Source organism: Pristis pectinata, chromosome 2, assembly GCF_009764475.1.
Source record: "Pristis pectinata isolate sPriPec2 chromosome 2, sPriPec2.1.pri, whole genome shotgun sequence".
Lineage (NCBI taxonomy): Eukaryota > Metazoa > Chordata > Chondrichthyes > Rhinopristiformes > Pristidae > Pristis > Pristis pectinata.
Window position 1 is genome coordinate 17302518 of NC_067406.1, and position 21541 is coordinate 17324058.

A 21541-nucleotide genomic window follows, 5' to 3' on the forward strand; every position below is an offset into this window, starting at 1 on the left:
CGGTCCGCGCAGTGTTGGACCGCAGCAATTCAAACCGACGTGAGAGAGTGCAGAGTGAGAGATAGTCGCTCCACTTTACCGAACTCCCCTGCTGTTGACCTGGCCTCTCTCCACTTGTTCAAACTCTTTGAGTGCCTGTTCTGTGTCAAAACTTGCCATTTCCCAATACTTCCACACCAAGACATAGAAGGCTATGAATCTAAGGCAGGTAAATGGATTTGTATGGGGTCAGAGTCATACAACATGGAAACAGGCCCTTTGGCCCAACTGGTCCATGCCAACCAAAATGCCCATCCAAGCTAGTCCCATTTGCCCACCTTTGGCCCATAACCTTCTCGACCTCTCTTATCTATGTACCTATCTGACTGCCTTTTTAAAAATTGTTATTGTACATGCCTCAAACACTTCCTCTGGGAAAGACGAGTGCAATGGTCAGTGTGGAAGTGGTGGATTAAAGGGCCTGTTTCTGTGGTGTACAACTCTCTGACCTTCACTCTATGATTAGCCAGACTAAACTCCATAAAACTAGAGTATAGAACTTAGAAGATATAACAGTACAACATAGAAACAGACCCTGTAGCCCATGAGGTCTGTGCCGACCATGATGCCAAATTAAATTAAACCTATCAACCTGCATATGATCCATATCCCTCCATCCCCTGCATGTTCATGCCAGTCTAAATGCTTCTTAAATGCCACTATTGCATCTGTTTCCACCACCACCCTGGCAGTGCGTTCCAGGCACCTACCTGTGTAAAAAAAAAACACACGTCCTTTAAATTTTCCCCCATCACATTAAAGCTATGTCCTCTAGTATTTGATATTTCTACCCTTGGACAAAGACTGACCATCTACCCTACCTCTGCCTTTCATAATCTTATTAACCTCTCCCTTTAACCTCCAAAGCTCCAGAGGAAACAATGCAAGCTTGTGCAACCTCTTCCTACAGCTGATACTCTCTAATCCAGGTAGCATCCTGGTGAACTTCTTCAAAGCCTCCACACCCTTCCTGTAATGGAGTGACCGGAACTGCACACAATACTCCAAATGTGGCCTAACCAAAGTTTGATCCAGCTGCAACATGACTTCCCAACTCTTATACCAAATGCCCTGACCGATGAAGGCAAGCATGCCATATGCCCTCCTTACCACCCTGTCTACTTGTGCTGTGGCTGAGTTTATTGCTCAACCCCCTGTCCTTTGCCTTATAGCGTGATACTCGTTACACACATCAGCCTAATCCCTGAACTAGCTTTATCCAGATCACTTTAAAAGCAGTGAATTGTTAAAGCCTGAACTACATCGCATTATCATAAGTCGGGGCTGTATTCATTTGAAGAGACAAGATTACCATGTGATTTGATAGATATAGTTATAATGATGAAGGGATGGGTCAGTCCAAAAGGAAGCAAACTGTGCCCAGTGTTTGAAGGGTCCAATAAAATTGGGCAGAAGAGCAACAATGAACAGGAACTTAAGAAACAAGAACACCAGGAGACCATTCAGCCCTTCAAGCCTTCTCTACAATTTATGAGATCATGTGATCTTCTGCCTCTGCTCCATCCTCCATATCCTTCAATTCCCATGGTAACCAAAGGTCTCTGGACCTCTGCCTTGAGCATAAGCAATGGCTGAACACTAACAGTCCTCTAGGTATACAGTACCCAAGGTTCACAACCCTTATATGCAAGATTTAGAATGTAGAGCAGAAGATTAATTCCTTTAAACATAGCACATCACCGTGGAGGCTGAAGCAGGAACTAAGTCAACAGTGAAGGAAAGTAAGATCAAGGAATATGGGAATTGGGTGGGCACCTTGGATCAGCACTACTGCCTGTGTGGCTTGCCCAGTAAGGGAGAGGCATGGGTCCGTCAACCACTTAACTCCTGCTATACAGAACCCTCTTTAAATAGGCTGCTGATTTGGATAGGAGGCAGCTAAGTCCTACTTCACAGCTCAGTGTCAAAAAGGATTTCTTTCCAGCTTTATTTTGTAATCGAACTTAAGGTTATTTCATTTTTAGTGAAGAATATTCCCCAGAGTAGATGTGGAGATTACGCATTAATTGTCTATTACAAATTATTTGAGCTTATGACACAGAACAGGATGAAACGGGTTTCCCTTCATGTTATTTATTAAAATTATGCAACTGACTTAAAAATAGTTTTCACGTCTTCTATTTCTGTGGATCTTTAGGAGATTCTATATATCGCATTGACGTCATTCAGGAAAATGTCAATATTTTTTTACAGCTACCTTTCAAAGTGCAGCCAAAGTAATTTTCCAATAGTCTTTTCAACCCTTACACACAAGCCAAAATCAACTTCCTTCTAATGTAAAGTGGATTAAATGCTTTTTTTAGGCTTGATCTTTCATTGACTATAAATAATATTAAACTTGACATATCCAAGACCATGACGAGTTTTGACAGAGTAGGAAGGGAGCAAGTGTTTTCATTGACGGGAGGCTCAGCAACTACAGATTACACATGATTGACAAAAAGCCAGTTCCAAGTTGTTGTGATTTGGGAAGCATTGCCCAAAATAGGTGAGGAAATAGATTTGTTGCTGACTTTCAAGAGCAAACTGAATATGAACACACTTTAGGAGCAGGAGTAGGACAATTGGCCCCTTGAGCCTGCTCTGCCATTCAATATGATCATTGCTGCTCTGATTATAACTCCACACTCCCACCTACCCCTCATAACCTTTCACCCACTCCTCTGCTCATAAAGGGAAAAACCTGCAGAGTTACAGAGAGAGAACAGAGAAAGGACTTAATATATCATCCCTCCCAATGTGCAAAGACACAAAGGGCCAAATGGTCTCCTTCTCCACTGTACGATTCTGGTTTCTGCTTCAAGCCGACTCATACCTTCAAGAACTGCTGGAGCATCGCCAGCTTCAACTTCTTGTTGATTCCCGAGTCCTCACGATTTGCTTTGAGGCGCTTACGCACCACATTTCTTGTGAAAACGCCAACGCTGTTTTGGCTTTCTGCACCAACAGGCCTTCCCCGTTGGAAGAACTCCTGCGTCAGGTTATAGACCTATCATAGAACATAGAACATAGAACAATTACAGCACAATTCAGGCCCTTCAGCCCACAAAGCTGTGCCGAACATGTCCCTACCCTAGAAATTACTAGGCTTACCCATAACCCTCTATTTTACTCAGCTCCATCTACCTATCTAACAGTCTCTTGAAAGACCCTATCGTATCAGCCTCCACCACCGTTTCTGGCAGCCCATTCCACGCACTCACCACTCTCTGAGTAAAAAACTTACCCCTGACATCTCCTCTATATCTACTCCCCAGCACCTTAAACCTATGTCCTCTTGTGCCCACCAATTCAGCCCTGGGGAAAAGCCTCTGACTATCTACCGTATCAATACCTCTCATCATCTTATACACCTTCATCAGGTCCCCCCTCATCCTCCGTCTCTCCAAGGAGAAAAGGCCGAGTTCCCTCAACCTTCTTTCATAAGACATACTCTGCATTCCAGGCAGCATTCTTGTAAATCTCCTCTGCACCCTCTCTATGGCTTCCACATCTTTCCTGTAGTGAGGTGACCAGAACTGAGCACAATACTCCAAGTGGGGTCTGACCAGGGACCTATATACCTGCAACAATACCTCATGGCTCCTAAATTCAATTCCCCGATTGATGAAGGACAATACACCATATGCCTTCTTAACCACAGAGTCAACCTGCGCAGCTGCTTTGAGCGTCCTATGGACTCAGACCCCAAGATCCCTCTGATCCTCCACACTGCCAAGAGTCCTACCATTAATACTATATTCCGCCAACATATTTGACCTACCAAAATGAACCACTTCACACTTATACGGGTTGAACTGCATCTGCCACTTCTCAGCCCAACTCAGTCCCTCTGTAACCTCTGACAGCCCTCCAAACTATCCACAACACCCCTAACCTTCGTGTCATCCGCAAACTTACTAACCCACCTCTCCACTTCCTCATCCAGGTTGTTTACAAAAATCACAAAGAGTAAGGGTCCCAGTACAGATCCCTGAGGTACACCACTGGTCACCGACCTCCACTCAGAATATGACCCTTCAACAATCACTCTTTGCCTTCTGTGGGCCAGCCAGTTCTGGATCCACACTGCAATGTCCCCTTGGATCCCATCTTTCCTCACCTTCTCCATAAGCCTCGCATAGGATACCTTATCAAATGCCTTGCTGAAATCCATATACACTACATCTACTGCTCTCCCTTCATCGATGTACTTAGTCACATCCTCAAAAAATTCAATCAGGCTCATAAGGCAGGATCTGCCCTTAACAAAGCCATGCTGACTATTCCTAATCATATTATACCTCTCCAAATGTTCATAAATCCTGCCTCTCAGGATCTTCTCCATCAGCTTACCAACCACTGAGGTAAGACTCACCAGTCTATAATTTCCTGGGCTATCCCTACTCCCCTTCTTGAATAAGGGAACAACATCCGCAACCCTCCAATCTTCCGGAACCTCTCCCGTCTCCATGAACGACACAAAAATCATCGTCAGAGGGTCCACAATCTCCTCCCTCACCTCCCACAGCAACCTGGGGTACATCTCATCTTGTCCCGGCGACTTATCTAACTTGATGTCTTCTAAAAGTTTCAGCACCACCTCTTTTCTAATATCTACGTGCTCAAGCTTTTCAGGCCACTGCAAGTCCCCACTACAATCCCCCAGATCTTTTCCCGTGGTGAATACTGACGTAAAGTATTCATTAAGTACCTCCGCTATTTCTTCCGGATCCATACACACTTTCCCACTGCTGCACTTGATAGGCCCTATCCTTTCGCATCTCATCCTCTTACTCTTCACATACTTGTAGAATGCCTTGGGGTTTTCCTTAATCCTGCCCGCCAAGGCCTTCTCATGTCCCCTTCTGGCTCTCCTAATCTCTTTCTTAAGTTCCTTCCTTTTAGCCTTGTAGTCCTCCAGATCTCTAACATTACCTAGCTCTCTGTACCTTTTGTATGCTTTTCTTTTCCTTTTGACTAGATTTATTATAGCCTTCGTACACCACGGTTCCTGTATCCTATCATGACTCCCCTGTCTCATCGGAACATGTCTATGCAGAGCTCCACACAAATATCCCCTGAATATTTGCCACATATCTTCCGTACTTTTCCCAGAGAACATCTGTTCCCAATTTAATCTTCCAATTTCCTGCCTGAGAGCCTCATAATTCCCTTTACTCCAAGTAAGCACCTTTCTAGCCTGACTGTTCCTATCCCTCTCCAGTGCTAATGTAAAAGAGATAGAATTATGATCACTATCACCAAAATGTTCACCCACTGAGAGATCTGACACCTGACCAGGTTCATTACCCAATATCAAATCAAGCACAGCCTCTCCTCTTGTAGGTCTATCTACATACTGTGTCAAGAACCCTTCCTGAACACACCTAACAAACTCCACCCCATCTAAACCCCTCACTGTCTGGAGATGCCAATCAATGTTTGGGATATTAAAATCCCCCATCACAACAACTCTGTTATTCTCACACCTTTCTAGGATCTGCTTCCCTATCTGCTCCTCAATAACCCTGTCACTTATTGGGCGGCCTATAAAAAACACCCAGCACCGTTATCAACCCCTTCCTGTTCCTAACCTCCACCCATAGAGACTCCGTAGACAATCCCTCCACAACGTCCACCTTTTCCACAGCCGTGACACTATCTCTGATCAACAGTGCCACTCCCCCACCTCTCTTGCCTCCCTCCCTGTCCTTCCTGAAACATCTAAAACCCGGCACTTGAATCAACCATTCCAGCCCCGGAGCCATCCAAGTCTCCGTAATGGCCACCACATCATAGCTCCAAGTATCGATCCAAGCTCTAAGCTCATCCGCCTTATTCACAACACTCCTTGCGTTAAAATAGACACATCTCAAGCCTGTCTGAACACGTCCCTTCTTTATCACCTGCCTATGGTACTTACTCCTAGCCTCCTCTATTTGAGAGCCAAACACCTCTTCCCCAGTCTCTCCAGTATGGATCCCACCCCCCATCTATTCTAGTTTAAACTCTCCCCAGTAACCTCCCTGCCAGTATGTTGGTCCCCCTGGGATTCAAGTGCAACCCGTCCTCTTTGAACAGGTCATACCTGCCCCAAAAGAGGCCCCAATGATCCAGAAAACTGAATCCCTGCTCCTTACTCCGATCCCTCAACCACGCATTTAACCTCCTCCTCATTCTGTTCCTATACCCACTGTCGCTTAGCACAGGCAGTAATCCGGAAATTACTACCTTTGAGGTCCTGCTTCTCAACTTCCTTCCTAATTCTCTATAGTCTCTTTTCAGGACCTCATTCCTTTCCCTACCTATGTCGTTGGTACCAATATGTACCACGACCTCTGGCTGTTCTCCCTCTCTCTTCAGGATATCTTGGACGCGATCAGAAACATCCCGGACCCTGGCACCTGGGAGGCAAACTACCTTCCGAGTTTCTTTCCTGCATCCAGCCTGCCCACCTAACTATAGAGTCCCCTATCACTAGTGCCCTCCTCACTCCTTCCCTACCCTTCTGAGCCACAGGGCCGGGCTCTGTGCCAGAGACACTGCCCCTGTTGCTTCTAATGTTGCTATCAATGGAAGTTAGGAAACATTAAAAACCACACGCACAATTTTCCCAACAGCTTGGTGTACATCAAAATTGTCAATTAACTGGCATGGCTTGCACTCATTGTTCATCCTTAATTACCTTTGATTTAGCATGCTAGGACATTTCAGAGAACATTAAAGAGGCAACCACAGTGGCATGGATCTGGAGATACGCTAAGGCCAGATCAAATAAGAATCGAAGATTTCCTTCCCTAAAAGACTCTCTCCCCACCTCACCATCCCCACTGTCTGTAATGGAAGAGGACTGCAGACAAAAAGGTCTTCCCCACCCATGTAACCCTTCAACCAAGCATACAGTCATACATCACTGCCTCGATGTTCTTGCAGTCTTTTTGGGCAGGTTTCAATGTCAAGTCCATTAAGGGCTGTATTCTGCATCCTTTGAAGTGTAGGGCTGTGGTCTCACCTCGTTGTATACATCGCTGAATTCTTCAATGACATCCTTCGGTATTCTCTGTCCACTGCTGGTGTAGTAGTGTGCCACCCCATTCTTGGAGTAGAGGCTGATACGGCCAGTGCTGCGCTCTCCATCTGTAGTTTCTTCAAGGAGACCGTGCTCTTCTGCTAGCTGATAAATCGGGTTCCCATGAGCGCCGTGAATCCAAGTTGCCCCAATATCAAATGTAGCACAGCCTGAAACCAGAACGTTTCACATCTTTGGTATTGGTTTATTATTGTCACATGTTGTGACAAGGTTTAGAGGGATATGGGTCAAATGTGGGCAAATGGGACTATCTTCGGTGGACATCTTGGTCGGCATGGGCGAGTTGGGCCGAAGGGCCTGTTTCCTTGCTGTATTACTCTATGTACCGAGATACAGTGAAAAGCTTTTGTTTTGCATGCCATCCAGGCAGATCATACCATACATTATTACATCGAGTTAGTAAAACGGAAAAACAGAATGCAGAACATAGTGTTGCAGCTACAGAGGAAGTGCAGTGCAGGTAGACAAATAGAGTACAAGGGCCACGACGAGGCAGATTGGGAGATCAAGAGTTCAAGAGTTCATCTTTTAGTGTATGAGAGGTCCGTTCAAGAGTCCAATAACAGTAGGATAGAAGCTGTCCTTGAGCCTGGTGGCATGTGCTCTCAAGCTTTTGTATCTTCTGCCCGATGGGAGAGAGGAAAAGAGAGAATGACCAGGGTGTTATTTCTAGTCATGTAAACAGGGGACATGGTTATAAGGGAACCGTCATTTAGAACTGAGGCGCATCAGAACAACTTCTTGCAGAGGATATTGATTAGAGGACTTCTCTATCCCACAGGCTTGAGGAAGACAGATCATTAGAGGTATTTAAAGGGGAAGTGGAAAATTTTTTTGAAAGATCAAGGAACTGCGGGCTGTGGGTAACTAGTACAGAAGGGAAATTGTAGCCTGGGGAGGATCAGCCATGATCAGATTGAATGGGGGGAGCAGGCTTGAGGGGATGGTTGGCCATGCCTGCTCCTATTCTCTTGTGTTCTTACATCAATAGCTGGGGCTGCCTTGGATACAGTTTGAATAGGACATTACTCAGAAAAGTTTGCTACTATAGTCTGATATACAATGCTAATAGATTAGTCAGAATGAGCCTCAAGAAAAATTTCTCTCACATGCATCATACTGTGAGGTATCTCCTTATATGGTTAACAAAGTGCACTTTCCACATTCTTTACAAAATGGCCATTAGGAGAAACAATCGTGTATAATCATTACTATTGGAATATTGTGAGCTTGGAAGTTTGGAGAGACAGGAGCATTGTGTCAGTCCATGGGTTTGCTCATCCAGAAATCCAAGCACCTGATCCAGGGAGGCACCTCCAGAGAAGTACTGAGGGAGTGCTGCCCTGTCATGGGTGCAGTCCCTCAGTCTGCCCTCTCAGCTCCATCTAAAAGACTGGATGGCGCTGTTTAAAAAGAACAGGAGAGTTGTTTTTTCAGTATCCTGGCCAACATGACCAAAAGAAAGGATTGCCTGCTCATTACCTTACTGGTTTATGGGAGCTTGCTGTGCACATGTGGGCTAACATGCTTCCTATTTTACAACAGTCAATACATTGCAAAAGTCTGTTAGTGGCTGCAAATTCACTACATGAATTCAAGATTAATTTTGTAAGCCTTTTCCAGACTGCTTCAACACAAAGCAGAAACCAAAGAAAATACAAAGGCTAGGATCAACCTAATCCAGGGAACAGATGCTTGCTGCCTGTTGATGGTTAGCTTGAGCCTTGTTTCCTCAGCAGTGCATAGAACATTCATGGTCTTTTAATCCAGCTAGTCTTCGCCACTGATTATCCTCTACACAACCCTACTCCCACCTCTCCACCTAACTTAATCTATCCCTTATATACTGTATGTGCCATTCACATTAGTTAATCCTTGAGGGAGCAACTCCACTCACTCCGACTCTCTGGGTAAGGACAATTCAGAACTCCCCGGTAGATTTGGGAGTGACTATTTGACGTCCATGGATCTGATTTTGATTACAGCTGAATGTCCTGAACTTGCAGGGGTAGATTCATAGAGTCACAGAGTTATACAGCACAGAAACAGGCTCCTTGACCCAACTCATCCGTGCCAACCAAAGTGCCTACCTGAGCTAGTCCCATCTATCTGTTTAGCCTAGATCCCTCTAAACCATGTACCTGGGTAAAAAATGCACAATCAAATTTTGCGTGCAAACAACAGAGCATCATCAAAAGAATTACTGACAGACTTACCACAAAAGTACTAACCCACTTCCTGTCTTCACTAACCACACATAAGAACATCAGGCATTCTGACTCCTGTCTCTGTTCTGATCTTCTACCTCAGTGCCATTTTTTACAGAGCCAGTGACCCAGGTTCAATTCCGGCCACTGTCTGTAAGGAGTTTGTACATTCTCCCTGTGTCTGTGTGGGTTTCCTCCGGGTGCTCCAGTTTCCTCCCACATTCCAAAGACGTACGGGTTAGGAAGTTGTGGGCATGCTATGTTGGCGCCAGAAGCGTGACGACACTTGCGGGCTGCCCCCCAGAACATTCTACGCAAAGATGCATTTCACTGTATGTTTCAATGTACATGTGACTATTAAAGATATCTTATCTACCTGCACTAACCACTTATCCCTTGATGCCCTTAATATTTAACAATGTATGAATCTCTGCATTTGATAAAAACAGTGACTGGGTCTCTACAGTCTGTTTGGGTGGAGAATTCCAAAGATTCATTACCCTCTGCGAGAAGAAATATATTTTCATCTCAGTCTTGAATGACCAATCTCTTAATTTGAGACGGTGACCTCTGGTTCCCCCGTCATCATCCCTACCTGTGGATGACTTTGTACATGTCAATGAAATTAACTCTCAGAAGGGAAATAGCAACAATTAGAAGCAGAGCAGCACTTATATCTGATTTGCCAGGCTGGTAATCTCAGAAAGCTCTCAAATCACACTTGCTTGGAATTTAATCCAGACAAGTGTGAGGTAATGCATTTTGGGATGTCAAATGCTAACAGGACATACAGTAAATGGCAGGGATCTCAGGAGTGTTGATGTCCAGAGAGACCTTGGGGTGCAATTTCATAGCTCCCTGAAAATGGCGACACAGGTGGATAGAGTAGTGACAAAGACATTTGGCATACTTGTATCCATAGGCCAAGGCATAGAGTATAAGAGTTAGGATGTCATGTTGAAGCTGCACAAAAACATTGTTCAGGCCACACTTGGAGTACTGTGTCCAGTTCTGGTCATCACATTATAGCAGGGATGTGGTTGCATAGGAAAGAATGAAGAAGAGATTCACTAGGATGTTGCCTGGAATGGAAGGCTTTTCTTATAAAGAGAGATTGGATAGGCTGGGTTTATTCTCACTGGAACTTAGGAGGCTGAGGGGTGACCTTACAGAGGTTTATAAAATTTTTGAGGGGCATAAATAGGGTAGATAGTCTGAACCTTTTCCTAGGGCAGGGAAGCCTTGAACTAGAGAGCACTGGTTTAAAGTGAGTGGGAAGAAATTTAAAGGAGATCTGAGAGTTTTTCACACAGAGGGTAGTGGTTATCTAGAACAAGCTGCCAGAGGAGGTGGTAGAAGCAGATACAATTACAGCATTTAAAAGGCATTTGATCAGCTGCTTGGGTAGGAAGAGCAGAGGGATACAGGTCTAATGCGAGCAAATGGGATTAGCATAGACAGGCATCATGGTTGGCATGGATGAGTTGGGCCAAAGGGCCCATTTTTGTGCTGTACAACTCTACAAAATCTTCTCTTCCAGCCGATGACACTCTCAATACTTTGGACTAACTACTTAAGATGTGGTGGAGGGTGTGAGATACAAGCAGAGTGAAAGAACTGGGGTCTAGTTACAGACTCCATAAATCACTGCACCTCCAAACAAAAAGATTCACAGTGAAACATTTTAGGACATTAAAAGGTGATGGAATCACCAGGTTAGCCAAACCAGACAGCAAATCACATCAGTCCTAACTCATACCAAGTACCGTTCATTCATCAAACCCAGACTTGCTAATCTGCATCAGATCCCAGTCAACACACCCAATAATTTTAAAATCTTGTCTTCAAATGCCTTCATGACTTCACTCCTCCCTACCTTGCTGTCCTCCTCCAAACCTATAACATTCTGAACTCTTTGTACATTCCCAATTCCGATTGTTCTTCTGTTGACAGCTGTGTCTTCAGTGGACAAGGCCCTGGACTCCGGAATTACTTCTCTAAACATCTTGCCTTTCTCTCCTTCTTTAAGATGTTGACTAAAGCCGACCACTTTGACCAAGCTTTTGGCCACCTGTCCTAACATGTGGCTCCGTGTCAAATTCGGCCTAGTAATGCTCTTGTGAAGCACCTTTGGGTACTTGCTAATTAAAGACACCAGGCTGTTGTGAACAGTTGTTCGCTATGGACCTTCGATTTACTCCGTGTCTTGAGATGTGACTTTCCAAGACTTCCATTTAAAAGAAGAAACAGACTTACCAAGTTTAATGCTTTGCACTCTGCCGCCGATTCGCTCCGATGCCTCTAGAACAATGATATCTGTGAGTCCATTCGCTAGAAGTAGTTTGGCAGCAGACAAGCCAGCGAGACCGGCACCGATAACTACTATTCGAGGTTGTCGCTTTCTTTGTGAGCCACGACTGAGAGGATCATCTGCACTGTCTGAAGATATTTCACAACTTTGCATACCGCCCAAGCTCTTCTTCTAAGGAAACTAAGGAGGAGAACAAGACAAAGGTCAGGATTAATCACATGACAAGAAGAATAAACAACAGGAGTAGGAGTGGGTGATACTCCAATCCTACAGAGAGGACTAAAATATAAAAGCAAGGATGTAATGCTGAGGCTTTATAAGGCATTGGTCAGACCATATTTGGAATATTGCGAGCACTTTTGGGCCCCGTATTGAAGGTTAGATGTGCTGGCCCTGCAGAGGGTCCAGAGGTAATTCACAAGACTGATTCTAGGGATGAAAGGCTTAACGTATGGGGAACGTTTGATGGCTCTGGGCCTGTACTTGATGGAGTTCAGAAGGATAAGGGGGGGATCTCATTTAAAGCAACTGAATACTGAAAAGTCTGGACAGAGTGGACTTTAAGAGGATGCTTCCATTAGTAGGAGAGTCCAGGATCCAAGGGCACAGCCTCAGAATAAAGGGACGTCGTTTTAGAACTGAGGTGAGGAGGAATTTATTCAGCCAGAGGCTGGAGAATCTGTGGAATTCGTTGCCACAGAGGGTTGTGGGGCCAAGTGATTGGGTGTATTTAAGGCAAAGATTGATAGGTTCTTGTTTGATAAGGGGGTTAACGGTTACAGAGAGAAGGCAGGAGAATGGGGTTGAGAAAAAAGAATCAGCCATGATTAGATGGTGGAGCAGACTTGATGGGCCGAATGGCTTAATTCTGCCCCTATACCCTATGGTCTTATATTTGATGAGATGAGATATCTTTATTAGTCACATGTACATCGAAACACACAGTGAAATGCATCTTTTGCATAGAGTCTTCTGGGGGCAGTCCGCAAGTGTCGCCACACTTCCGGCGCCAACATAGCATGCCCACGACTTCCTAACCCATATGTCTTTGGAATGTGGGAGGAAACTGGAGCACCCAGAGGAAACCCATGCAGTCACGGGGAGAACGTACAAACTCCTTACAGACAGCAATACTGAAACCTCGTCTGATATTTGATAAGATCATGGCTGCTCTTCTACGTCAATTCCATGTTGTGAGGGCAGCAAAGTGGTATAAGTGGACAACCATTCAGAGAGCATTCAGAGACAATCAGACTGCTGTGTGTCTGGAGTCACATAAGAGGAAGGCAGTGAAATTTTTGTACGACAGTTTGGTAGTTACTGTTGCTGATGGTAACTTTGAAATTTTATATTAAATTAATAAATTAATTTAAATTCACCGACTCCCACATAGGACATTGTCCCCATTTAGTTATGCCAGGCCTCTGGTTTACAGAGGCATTGGTCAGACCACATTTGGAATATTGTGAGCAGCTTTGGGCCCGACATCTAAGGAAGGATGTGTTGGCATTGGAGAGGGTCCAGAGGAAGTTTAGGAGAATGATCCCGGGAATGAAAGGGTTAACATACGAGCAGCGTTTGATGGCTCTGGGCTTGTACTCATTGGAGTTTAGAGGGATGAGGGGGGATCTCATTGAAACCCACCAAATATTGAAAGGCCTGGATCGAGTGGATGTGGAGAGGAAGTTTCCAGCAGTGGGAGAGTCTAGGACCAGAAGGCACAGAATAGAAGGACATCCCTTCAGAAAAGAGATGAGAAGGAATTTCTTTAGCCAGAGGATGGTGAATCTGTGGAATTCATTGCCACAGAACGCTGTGGAGGCCAAGTCATTGGGTATATTTAAAGCAGAGGTTGATAGGTTCTTGATTAGTAATGGTGTCAAAGGTGTTATGGTAATGGTGTTACGGGGAGAAGTCAGGAGAATGGGGTTGAGAGGGAAAAATAAATTAGCCATGATCAAATGGCAGAGCAGACTCGATGGGCCGAATGGCTTAATTCTGCTCCTATGTCTTATGGTCTTACAGGCCTTTTATTTATTCATTTTTCATCTTTTAAACGCACAAATCAGGATTGGGATTGAATTCCCTCCACTTGCCCAGATGAACGCAGCTCGAATATCAATAACTGTCTGGGACTAAACATTCCTTCCCTCCAGCATCAACATATAGACTCTACAGTATATACCATTGACAAAATGCACTGCAGAAGACTGGAGGGTGGCTATGGTAGTGTAGCGGTTAGTGTAACACTATTACAGCACCAGCGACCCAGGTTCAATTCCGGCCGCTGTCTGTAAGGAGTTTGTACATTCTCCTCGTGTCTGCGTGGGTTTTCTCCGGGTGCTCCAGATTTCTCCTACATTCCAAAGACATACTGGTTAGGAAGTTGTGGGCATGCTATGTTGGCACCAGAAGCATGGTGACACTTGTGGGCTGCCCCCAGAACACTCTACGCAAAAGATGCATTTCACTGTGTGTTTCGATGTACATGTGACTAATAAAGAAATCTTATCTTCTCTATATGTTGTGCATTGGTGTAAGAAAGGCTGCAAGGACAAGCCAGGGAACTCCAGGCCAGTGAGCATAACATCAGTGGTGGGAAAGTTATGGCAAGGGATGCCAAGAGACAGGATCATTCTGCATTTGGAAAGGCAAGGACTGATTAGGGATAGTCAGCATGGCTTTGTGCGTGGGAAGTTGTGTCTCACAAATTTGACGAAGTCCTGCATGGTAGGCTGGTCCAGAAGGCTAGATCACATGGGATTTAGGGAGAGCTAGCCAACTGGATACAAAATTGTCATGGTGGAAGGAGTCAGAGGGTGGTGTTGGAGGGTTATTTTTCAAACTGGAGGCCTGTGACCAGTGGTGTGTCGCAGGGATCAGTACTGGGTTCACTATTGTTTGTTATCTATAGAAATTATTTGCATGTAGTCGGCATGGTTAGTAAGTTTGCGGAAGACACCAAATTTGGGGGTGTGGTTGACACTGACCCCTTCACTGGCCCTCCCCCTCACTGGCCCTCCCCTTCACTGGCCCTCCCCCTGACCTTCTCCTCACTGACCTTCTCACTGGCCCTTCCACTCACTGACCCTCCCCTCACTGACCCTCCCCCTCAATGACCCTCTCACTGATCCTCCCCCTCACTGACCCTCCCCCTCACTGACCCTCCCCCTCACTGACCCTCCCCCTCACTGACCCTCCCTCTGACCCACCCCCTCACTGGCCCACCTCACTGACCTCCCCCTCACTGACCCTCCCTCTGATATTCCCCCTCACTGACTCTCCCCCTCACTGACCCTCCACCCTCACTCAACCTCCCCCTCACTGACCCTCTCCCCTCACTATGCCAATGACAAGACCTCAGGTGACCAGTTATCATGGGGTTCTGTTAACTCTCCAGCAGATGGAACACAGGAAGCAGGACCATATGACCATACAAGTTATGATGTCCCATAAGCTTGTCGTTTTTACATCATCTTTATCCTCCTAGAACGAGGCAAGTCACAACCTGCTGATAAAGTGGATGGTGTATCCATTGTATTGGTCATAGAGTCATGGGGTCATACAGCACTTAAACAGGTCCTTCGGCCCAACTCGTCCATGCCAACTGTGTTGCCCAGCGAGCTAGTCCCATCTGCCTACATTTGGCCTATAGCCCTCTGGACCGCTCCTATCCATGTACTTATCTAGATGGCTTTTAAATGTTGCTCATGTGCCCACCTCAACCACTATTTCTGGCAGCTCATTCCAAATACGCACCATCCTTTGTGTGAAGAAGCTGCCCTGATGTCCCTTTTATATCTCTCTTTGGTGGGGGGTAATATTCCTATTGTGCTCTGTGGAATGGATAATAGTCTGAGTTCACAGAAGTTTGGATGGGTGCCAGGGTCGGCATGGGCGAGTGGGCCCGAAGGGCCTCTTTCTGTGCTGTATTTCTCTCTCTCTCTTTCTCTCTGAGAAGAGGTGCTCTTTGCAAGTCGCCTGTGCTCTGCCGTTAAGCACCCACTGGTGGTATATCTCCAGCCTTGTGCTGGTTGTTGTTGTGGAGTGGGTTGGATTTTATTTACAAACACTCTGTAAGTGACAGCCCCAATACCAAAGGTGGTATAAACGTGTGCTGTGGTAACGCGGGGCAGCTAATCAAAGGGCCCCCTGTCTACTGCAGACCCCGCAATCACTGGTGCTTCGCTGAGACCCGTTCTGAAACGCAATCTTGTTTTAGAAGCATCCTATAAAACACACAAAGAGTTTAATGCCGGAGCCCTGAGATTGAGCCCACGTTAAAGGAAGGTTTGCAGTCTGGCATCGGAGTGGAGGATCTCGGCTCGACCCGATTCACATCTCCCATGTCATTTCACAACCAATGTTCCTCCCGCTCGCACCTTTGTTCAAACAATACACCTCATTTATAACATCTCTCTCAAGGTGACAGGCCTCGAGATGTGACATAATGGGTCCGGGGTTGAAATTAGTCCCATCCATAGTTGGCGAGACAGCAACGGGAAAAAGAGCAGAGACTGGTCACACACGATGCAGGAGCGGTACAGTGCAAATGTCAATCTCCGGCGTTGGAAAAGTTGTACTTACAGAAAACGCCTCATGTAAACAACACTATGGATCTGACGGATAACTGCACAGCCTATATCACCTTTCACTGTGAACGCTGGACACCTCATCGAAATAACAGAGACCACCCACGCTTTAACATTCCTCACTCTCAATATTAACCACAAGCAGCCTCTTTCTAAAACCACGTATTAACAACGGTTAGCTGGTGATCTGTGTGGACCGCAAGCTCCGGTGAGGACTCTCCGGGCCGAATAGCCGGATCCTGCGCTGTGTGAAGAGACCGCGAACTTTAGCCCAGATACTGACACGGGAGTCTCGCTCCCTCTTTGAAGCAAAACTTTGTCAACCACTGCCCCAGGCCCCCGCACTTCCTTCTCCATCCGACAGGTGCACAATACCACCACTCCGCAAGCGAACGTCATCTTTCGAAACAACAGTTCCGCAGCTTTTAAAAGAAACCGCACCACTGAACATGTTGAATATGATAAGACAAACTAAATAACGCAGCCGGCCAGAGAAGTGTGTGTGTGTGTGTGTGTGTGTGTGTGTGTGTGTGTGTGTGTGAGCGAGATCGCCAGTACAGGGGAAATCTTGTTTCCATATAAGTTCGCTTTCCAAACAGGATATCAAATAAACCCAGTGCGGGATGCTCTTTTCTTAAAGTCCTGATGAATGGGAAACATAACTTAAAACTGGTCCAAAGGCCATCGGCGAACCTCAAGTCAATTTGCATTTATTATAGTCCCATTATAAACAACAAAACATTATCCTGGTTCCTCCCTTACCCCCTTCCTTTGACGCCCCCGGTGTGAAACGCTGAGACAGTCCCTGGCAATGTATCAGTCTATTGCCACGTACGAAAGGGGGACAAAGAAGCATTCTGTGGTAATGTGCAACAAAAGCACTTGGTTTCTCCGGAAACAACACAGCACCTTCCTAAATATGAAGATATAAGTAACATTTCTTAACACCCAAACAAGAGGCTGTGATGACACGCTTGACACCTATTTTCTGAAGACTCCCCAGCCCGACAGAATTAAATACATCGGCAGTATTGCTGTACCAGATATTTTGTTTGGTTCCCGAGAAAAAGATAAATAATTGCCGGTCGTCCATTGCAAGAGGACGGGCAGAAACAAAAAAAAAATGAGCGCTGCTACCTCGCTCGATCGTCGTCGGCAAACACTGAACAGCCAGCTGAGCCTGCGGCCGTGGTCTCCACTCGCCGGGCGCTCCGCTCCCTCTCCCCCTCCGTCTGTTTGTTGCGATCCGGAGAGACCCAGAAGTAACCAGTCAGCCAGCCAGTCGCTGCGCAGCCCCGGCGCAGGCGCAGCTCGCTGCCACTGTATCAGTTTTCGGCAGGGGAGCGGGGGTGGGGAATGTTCTGTGACGGCTGGGAACCTCTCGGGTCGCCGCTGTTTCACCCACCCACCCCACTGTGGATCTGGGCCCTCACTGCAACCAAGCCTGCGGGTGCCAGAAGGTGTGTAACTCCAGTCTCTCACTCGAGAGGACATGCCTCATTCTCCGACAAGCAGCACTAGATATAATGGACTGATTGTTTTCAGTCGCCACCATCCCCTTGCTCATTTATCTAACTCTGGCCTCTTGCCCCAGTTTTAACCCGACCTCCATTGGCACCTGTAGCTGCCACACTTCTAATCTCCAGATTTCCCTCTCTCGACCTCTGCACTTTGCTGATCACCTTTGAGTGCCTCAAATGTTTGACAAGCTGGTCTCTGATGACATCGGTGAAGCACTTTGGGTCATTTTTTTGTAAAGAACAATTCTATCGAAGGGTCTTGGACATGCAATGTTAACTCTGTTTCTTTTTCCACAGATACTGCCTGAGCTGCTGAGTGTCCTTTTAAAAATATATACTTTATTCATAATATATACAGTAAATACAATTGGTACACATCTCTATGTTGACTGTATGATCAACTTAAGTACATTATCTTGCAGTGCATCAACACAGCTCATGTTTTCTCAAACAATGCACCCATGAAGCTTTTGACAGAACTTTTTATTCAAAATTATGCTTTCTTCATTTGCAGTAAATACAATCAGCACACATCTTTATGTTCATTGTGTCATCGATTCAATACTGAGTGTTTCCAGTCTTGCACCATTAACAGGGTCAGATTCTCCCAAAGCACTTTACAGCCAAAGAAATTCTTTCAAAGGATGTTGTAGAGGATGCGGAGACCAAATGGTGCAGAGTGAACAGAAATGTGATCATCACCTGATAGTTTGATTTGCAATGTTAATGAGAGATTAATGTTGGCTGGGTCCCTGGAGATAGCAGACCTGTTCTTTAAAATAATGCCATGTTGTCTTTTACATTCACTAGTTAGAATCCACGGGGTCTCTGGAAAATGACTGATTGAGTAACACTCGTTTGACTAAGAAGGCAGAGGGGAATTGGTTTAATGTCTCATCCAAAACAATTTCCATTCATGCAATACTCCCTCAATACTGCACGGAAGTGTCAGCTTAGGTTTTTGGGCTTAGTTTTCTGGAATGGGGTTTGACCTCGCAACTCTCTGACTCAATTGCACTGTGACTGAAATGTTCCCCTCTTCAGCAGTGAGTGCAAAATTGTTCATGTTACAACATGAACATTGTATTTTCTAAACATTGTACAGAAATTTTCTGAGCGTAGTAAATTCACGAGAGTTGCCCAATAACGAACTTCTAGAGATTTGCCAAGCAAGATCTACTGGGAGTAGGCAGTTCTTAGGGTCATCTGCAAACTCTGTCACAATAGGTAACTTAGGATACCTGCCATTCATTGGCCATTTATATTACCTTGTCATTCCTAAGTGGCCCTTCCTTTCCTAATGTTAGGGCAGCAATATTAGGAATGTTCCCAGTACTATTCACTGGACCAGTTACGCAGAATCAAATCTGCCCTAGGACTCTTCATGTACAATGAGTGCCATTGTGTAGTGTCTGTTGTTCTATGCATAAGAATGAAAGCCATTCTGAACACAATAATGTCTCAGAAACACAGCTGAAAATTAGACAGTGATGCTACTAATTTTATGACTGATGCCAGCTCATGATGGCTCTCTCACCTCTAGAGCATAATAGTCATTTGTTCCCAGCCCTGCTCTGGACTTGCTGGAGGCTCTTATTTTAGTGCAGTACTTATGAAGTGCAATCTTGGTATCCTCAGGTATTGAAGCAAGGCTCAGTCTCTTTCCTTGGATGGACACAAGAGATCCCATTGCACTATCTTAGGAAGGTCAATGTTTCAGGATAACTAAGAATATCAAAAATCTATAAAAGATCATCCCACCTGAAATGCTTCTTCTGTTCCACAATTATTTGACCCATTTTAAACCTAAATTGCTGCAGTGGTTCTAAAGTGATGAAGATGCACTAAAATGCTTGTATTCGTCGTAAATGACAAATTAACTTTGAAAATAAAAATATGAAAATCAAAAAACTGCACTGCTGAAAATTTGAAATAATAACTCTGTTTTTTTCTCTTTCCACAGATGCTGCTTGACTTGCCGAGTTTTTCCAAGCGGGGCCAGTTCTGTTGTCAGTGAGTTGGCAGGTGATCAAGACCGTCCTTTTGTCGGTAATTTGGTGAATGATCTGAGCCATGTGTGTGGTCATCGGGGAGATGGTGATTAATGATGGAAAACAGATTTAGTAGAGTTTTTTTTGAGGATTTAACAGAGGTGCACAAGATTGTGATTGACTCAGACAGAGCAAATAGAGGGAAGCTGTTCCCATTAGTAAATGGTTCCATGACTGGTGGCATAGATTTAAAATTTTGGACAAAGGAATCAGAATCAGGTTTATTATCACTGACTTATATGACATGAAATTTGTTGTTTTGTGGCAGCAGTTCAGTGCAAAGACATAACAATTACTATAAATTACAAAATAAATAAATAGTACAAAAAAAGGAATAATGAGGTAGTGTTCATTGGTTCATGGACACTTCCTCGTTATTCCTTTTTTTTGCTATCTGAGCAAAAACTTCTTTACTCAGAGAGCAGTTATGATCTTGAATTCATGGCCAGTAAGTCTTCTATCAGACCATCAAATGCTAGTTGATTTATTGAACTGTACATGAAATGTGATATTAAGCACATAATGAAATTGCAAACACATCAGTTCATCCTTAGCAACTAAAAAATTACAGTTGGCTAATACTTTGTGTAAAACTTGACCTGAAACGTATGAAACATTGTTAGATAAAGTGCTGACAGCCACTTCCCTTCGGGACCCCACACACCTCCTATTTGTTATGTGCCTATATTTGCAAGTATGTGGGTAAATAACAGAGTGAAGCAGGAATTGTAATGGAAGTTCCTTAATTAGCACGAGCTATAAAGACGTATCACCTCCGATTCTCATCTCAATAATAAATGTACTGTATCTAATCGCTTACAAGAATGCAGTTCAAGCTTTGAACCAACAAGTGCCAAGAAATTTAACTGTTGAATGTGTGAGGCTAGCATTGTACCAGCGGTCCAACAAATTTTTCAGTCACGAGGCTTTTCATTGGAAACCCCATCTGTACTATACCAAGGTCTTAGGCACAGCTAAATGAAGACTGCACATTCAAATATTCTCACCACTGGGGAACAATCACTGGCCCATTGCTGTGGTCCGGGTAAGTGGGTGAATGATGGGGGAAGGAGGGGTGAATAATCAGGACTTGTGCTGTGATCCAAGAGGGCTGGGGAACAATTGGGGACTGTGCTGTTGTCAGTGAGTTGGTGAACAATCCAGACTTATTGTGTGTTCCTTGTGTGGGGACTGTGTATCCTTAGAACATGGAACAGTACAGCACAGGAAAAGGCCCTTCAGCCCATAATACCTGCCCCAAACACAATGCTGAATTAAAATAAATTTCTTCTGCCTGTACATGATCCATATCCCTCCATTCCCTGCATATTCATTTGCTATCTAACAGCCTCTTAAATGCCACTATCATATCTGCTTCCACCACTACCCCAGCAGCCAGTTCCAAGCACCTATCACTCTCTGAGTAAAAAACTTGCCCCGCACATCTCCTTTAAACTTTCCCCCTCTCACCTTAAATACATATCATCTAGTAATTGACATTTCTACCCCTGGGAAAAAGATTCTGACTGTCTACCCTATCTATGCCTCTCATAATTTTGTAAACTTGTATCAGGTCTCCCCCTCAGTCGCTCCAGAGAAAACAACCTTGTTTGCCCAACCTTTCCTTATAACTCATACCCTGCAATCGAGGCAGCATCCTGGTGAACCTCTTCTGCATCCTTTCCAAAGCCTCTACATCTTTCCTGTAATAGGGCAACTAGAACTGTA

At 45.0% G+C, this 21541-nt stretch overlaps 1 protein-coding gene across 1 annotated transcript in view; it reads right to left on the reverse strand.

The window, feature by feature from the left end:
* smox (spermine oxidase) overlaps positions 1-17528 on the reverse strand; it is a 33016-nt gene extending 15488 nt beyond the window's left edge. Inside the window, exons 1-4 of the mRNA XM_052032409.1 lie at positions 17380-17528; positions 11596-11830; positions 7055-7281; positions 2876-3049 (exon numbers count right to left, since the gene is read on the reverse strand). Of these exons, the coding sequence (XP_051888369.1) occupies positions 2876-3049; positions 7055-7281; positions 11596-11803 (609 nt within the window). The 5' untranslated portion in view covers positions 11804-11830; positions 17380-17528. The remainder of the gene's footprint in view (positions 1-2875; positions 3050-7054; positions 7282-11595; positions 11831-17379) is intronic.
* Between the last annotated feature and the right edge of the window lie 4013 nt (positions 17529-21541).